Source organism: Trypanosoma grayi, assembly GCF_000691245.1.
Source record: "Trypanosoma grayi strain ANR4 Tgr_920_V1, whole genome shotgun sequence".
Lineage (NCBI taxonomy): Eukaryota > Euglenozoa > Kinetoplastea > Trypanosomatida > Trypanosomatidae > Trypanosoma > Trypanosoma grayi.
In genome coordinates this window covers 1-4,447 of record NW_008826539.1, presented here as the reverse complement: position 1 = coordinate 4,447, position 4,447 = coordinate 1, and the positions used below count along the sequence as shown (strand labels likewise).

The window sequence follows — 4,447 nt, the reverse complement described above, 5'->3', positions numbered from 1 at the left end:
GGGGGGGGGGGGGAAGAGCAGGGAACACAAGACACAACATTCCCTTAACATGCAAACGGTTTTCGAAGAACACAGAGCCGCATCCCTCAGCACTGCCACAGGGATGTATATCACTCGGTACTCGGCGTCTTGCATTTCTTTTTTTTTTTTAAGAAAACAATCCTCCACTTGGCTCTTTTATATTGTCTATTAACCATAAAGCAAGGGTGGAACTGGATAGCGTGTATTCATAAACGAATACATTCACGAACATTCACAAAATGACTGCTCGCTCTCTAAGCAAACACAGACTGGCTCTTGAACCGCCCAAACCGCGCAGCCCAACATCCTATGGAATAGATGTGGCACCGCAACTTTCAGCGGCTACCAGGCTAAATACANACACACGCATGCAGGAACGTGGCAGGCTACGGGGGGCTCGTCCGTCCCCCACGTGGTTCAACAACATGGTCCTAGATGGCACTGCACTCTAACAGCACGTGATGAGATGTATCTCTTAATGTAACTCGGGAAAACTGAGAACACACCTTGACGAGCAAAAGGAACAATCGTTAGATAGTAGCGCTGACGCCACCCCTCCCTTCACGAGTACGAGACCACCATCCCTTGTAATAGCGAGCGGACCGTCAGTGCATCTCCGCAAGCCGCTCGTCTACACCGGGGGAGAGACAGTTGGAGAGAGAGAGAGATGGTCTTAGAGTATTCATGAATATAGGTGGAATGAGTTGTTTCTTTTGGATGCTGGGATGTTGTTTGGTGTAAATAGGGGTTGTGTCTGTTTTTTTTTCTGATTTATGACGTATTGTTTCCTCTCGCATTAGTTGCTGTTGTTGTTTTTTCTTCGTTTAAGACACGTTGGAGATACTTTATTTTTTGTCCTCGTAGGGAGAGCAGAGATGAGCTTGGGTGGATTTCGTCAGGTCAAGGCGTCGAAGCACGCGTTGCGTACATACCACCCCATTAATGAGTTTGCGGATAAAACCAAGCCGTCATCGTCGCCAAAGAGCCTCATTAAGCTCTCTATTGGAGATCCAACGCTTGACGGAAACATTCGCGCACCGACTGTGCTGACAGAGGGGATGGTGAATGCCGTGAGGGGTGGGGCGGAGAACGGATACACCACGGCCGTCGGTGATGATGAGTCACGAGAAGTTGTGGCGCAGTATTGGCAGAATCTTCTCGCCCCTGAGCGCCGCGCAACGATTGAGAAGGAGAACGTCGTGATTTGCTCCGGTGGCTCACATGGCATCGTCCTCTCCATCACTGCGTTGTGCAACGAAGGTGACAACTTGCTCATCCCCAACCCCGGCTTTCCACACTACAAGACGGTGTGTGTCAGCTACGGCGTCGAGCCCCGTGCGTACCGCTGCGACCCGCACAAGAACTGGGAGGTCGACCTCCTGGACGTCCGCCGCCTTGTCAACAGCAAGACAAAGGGCATCATGCTCAACAACCCCTCCAACCCCTGCGGTAGCAACTTCAGCCGAAAGCATATTGAGGATATAGTTCGGCTTTGTGAGGAGCTGCAACTTCCCATTATATCCGACGAGATCTACGCAGAGGTTGTCTTCACAGGTGAGGTGTTCACGTCCGTTGCAGACATCGACACATGTGTGCCGCGTGTCATCCTCGGCGGCACCGCAAAAAAACTAGCAGTGCCCGGTTGGCGCTTCGGCTGGGCTATTCTCGTGGACCGCGACAGTGTGGCAAGGAGCTGGGTTGACGGGATGGACCGCTTAACACAGCTGCATGCCGGCGTGAGTTCTGTCGCTCAAAAGGCACACGCAAATGCCATTCTGCAGGTGCCACAATCACATCTGGACAGCATGATCGCTGTGCTTGAGGAGGGCGCCAGTGCGTACGATTCCCTCACCGAATTTGGCTTTGAATACATAAAGCCTCGCGCGGCTATGTTTGTCATGGTAAAGATCAACTTCAGTCAGTTCAAGGACATCAAGAGCGACGTGGAGTTCTTCGAAAAGCTGCTGGAGGAGGAGAACGTGCAGGTGCTGCCGGGAGGCATTTTTGGTCTTGACGGATACTTCCGCGCGACCATAACACGTCCTGTAGGCGTCATTCGCGAAGCTGTTGATCGCATCGGACAATTTTGCAAACGCCACGCAAACTAACACGGGGTCACCAGCGGAGCACACCTGTTGTCGCCAGAAGCACAGTGCGCGATGCACTTTCCCGCAGATTGCACCGGCTACGAACACCACGCGCAGGCACAACCTTTTCCCCTCAAGACACACCAGGAGGGTCACCACCCCACCCAACTTATTCGGCACGAACAGTCAATCAACCACAGCACCCCACTACACGCCGGAAAAAGCAGAAAAAAACAACCTGCATTTCTATTCTACAAGCCTCGAAGACTTCGGAAACAGAAACCAAGTCATAAAATAACACACACCCGGGTAAGACTGAGCATCGCGGCCGAAAGAAATCATTCCACAATTAAATTTGCACCTAACAATTTACTCTCAAAATAAAACTTATAAGTTTTCACGCACCCTCAGGCAGAGGGGCGGCCACCGCCTGCACACTGCCCCAGCGAGCTGGGCCGTGGGCCGCCATGTGTGTCCGGCGTACTGACTTGGGCGCCGCGGCTCCTTTCCCGACCTTTTTTTGTTCCCGTTTGCTCTCCGTCTGTGGCGTCCGACGCACCGCGCCGACGTGCGCCACGTTGCAGCAAAGCATCTGAACGAAGAAGTGACACTGAGGCAAGAAGAAACACACATAAAAAAAAGAAATACCATGAGCTCCTGGAACGTCTCCATTTCGTCCCACGCGGACCTTATCTACAACCCCATCCGCACCGTCTCTGACAACGCGAAGCCGTCGCCCTGCCCGAAGCCCATCATCAAGCTGTCGGTGGGCGACCCGACGCTCGACAAGAACCTTCTCACGCCGCCGACTCACGAGGCGGAGCTGAAGAAGGTCATTGACACGCAGGAGTGGAATGGGTACCTCCCGACGGTGGGGTCGCTGGAGGCCCGTGACGCCGCCGCGACGTGGTGGAGGAACAAGTTCGTCCACAACGAGAAGCTGAAGAGCGCGATCGTGAAGGAGAACGTCGTGATGTGCTCCGGCGGCTCGCACGGCATCCTCATGGCCATCACGGCGGTCTGCGACAGGGGCGACTACGTCCTGCTGCCGGCTCCGGGCTTCCCGCACTACGAGACCGTGTGCAAGGCCTACGGCATCGGCATGCACTTCTACAACTGCCGGCCAGACAAGAACTGGGAGGCGGACCTGGACGAGATCCGGAAGCTGAAGGACAACAAGACGAAGCTGTTTGTGATCACGAACCCGTCGAACCCCTGCGGCAGCAACTTCAGCCGGAGCCACGTGGAGGACCTCGTGCGGCTTTCGGAGGAGATGCGCCTGCCCATGTTCGCGGACGAGATCTACGCCGGCATGGTCTTCAAGGGCAAGGACCCCAACGCCGTTTTCACGTCCGTGGCGGACTTCGACAGCACCGTGCCGCGCGTGATTCTCGGCGGCACCGCGAAGAACCTCGTCGTCCCTGGGTGGCGGCTGGGCTGGCTGCTGTTCGTTGACCCGCACGGCAATGGCGCCGGCTTCCTGCAGGGCCTGCAGCGTGTGGCGATGCTGGTCTGCGGACCCAACACGCTTGCGCAGGGGGCCCTTGCCGAGGCGCTCCTCAACACCCCGCAGGAGTACTTCGACAAGAGCGTGAGCCTCATCGAGGAGAGCGCCATGTACCTCTACGAGCACCTCCGCGAGTGCATCGGCATAGTGCCGACGATGCCGCAGGGGTCGATGTACGTGCTGTCGAAGGTGGAGGTGGAGCGGTTCAAGGACATCAAGAGCGACGTGGAGTTCTTCGAGAAGCTGCTGGAGGAGGAGAACGTGCAGGTGCTGCCGGGCAACATCTTCCACGCGCCGGGCTTCATGCGGGTCGTGACGACGCGTCCCATCTCGGTGTACCGCGATGCGGTGGAGCGCATCAAGGCGTTCTGCCAGCGCCACGCTGCCCCGGTGAAGAGCTAAGATGCTGGCGCCAAGCAGCACCTCTCGCCGACGGCATGACCAATGGCTGGTGGGTGATTTCGGTCTCATTCTCGCTTTCTGTCTTTGTTGGGTGAAATAGCCCCTGTGCCAGAGGCGGCGGCGGCGGCGCGTGCGAGGGGAAGGGAGAGCAGCAGCCGCCGCCATCACGGCACGCTTCTAATTACATCTTATGCGCCTCTGTGTTTTTGGTGAATTTATGTTTAGCCGGCGCGTCTTCACTCTTCGAGGACGGCTTTTCCAGCCACCCACCAACAAAAGTAAAGCACACATATATAACCCCCTTCTATTTCTTGTGTGGAACACCATCAAAAACGAGCAAGCCGTCACTGTGTGCTGATTGTTAGGCCCCAGCGAGCTGGGCCGTGGGCCGCCATGTGTGTCCGGCGTACTGACTTGGGCGCCGCGGCTC

The 4,447-nt window shown here is 56.1% G+C and overlaps 3 protein-coding genes across 3 annotated transcripts in view; all 3 read left to right on the top strand.

Moving 5' to 3' along the window:
* The window catches only part of DQ04_09201020 (glyceraldehyde 3-phosphate dehydrogenase, cytosolic), a gene marked incomplete at both ends in the record, with an annotated part of 1,131 nt that extends 1,083 nt beyond the window's left edge, over positions 1 to 48 (top strand). Inside the window, one exon of the mRNA XM_009315852.1 lies at positions 1 to 48. This exon is cut by the window's left edge and continues 1,083 nt beyond it. Coding sequence (XP_009314127.1) covers positions 1 to 48 — 48 coding nt within the window.
* An 848-nt stretch (positions 49 to 896) lies between these two features.
* On the top strand, positions 897 to 2,129 carry DQ04_09201010 (tyrosine transaminase; the record flags this gene model as incomplete). Its single annotated transcript, XM_009315851.1, has 1 exon — positions 897 to 2,129. One exon carries the CDS (start codon positions 897 to 899, stop codon positions 2,127 to 2,129), a length of 1,233 nt encoding a protein of 410 aa, XP_009314126.1.
* Positions 2,130 to 2,757: 628 nt separating this feature from the next.
* DQ04_09201000 (tyrosine aminotransferase) lies at positions 2,758 to 4,017 on the top strand (the record flags this gene model as incomplete). The annotated part of the gene is made up of 1 exon (XM_009315850.1): positions 2,758 to 4,017. One exon carries the CDS (start codon positions 2,758 to 2,760, stop codon positions 4,015 to 4,017), a length of 1,260 nt encoding a protein of 419 aa, XP_009314125.1.
* Between the last annotated feature and the right edge of the window lie 430 nt (positions 4,018 to 4,447).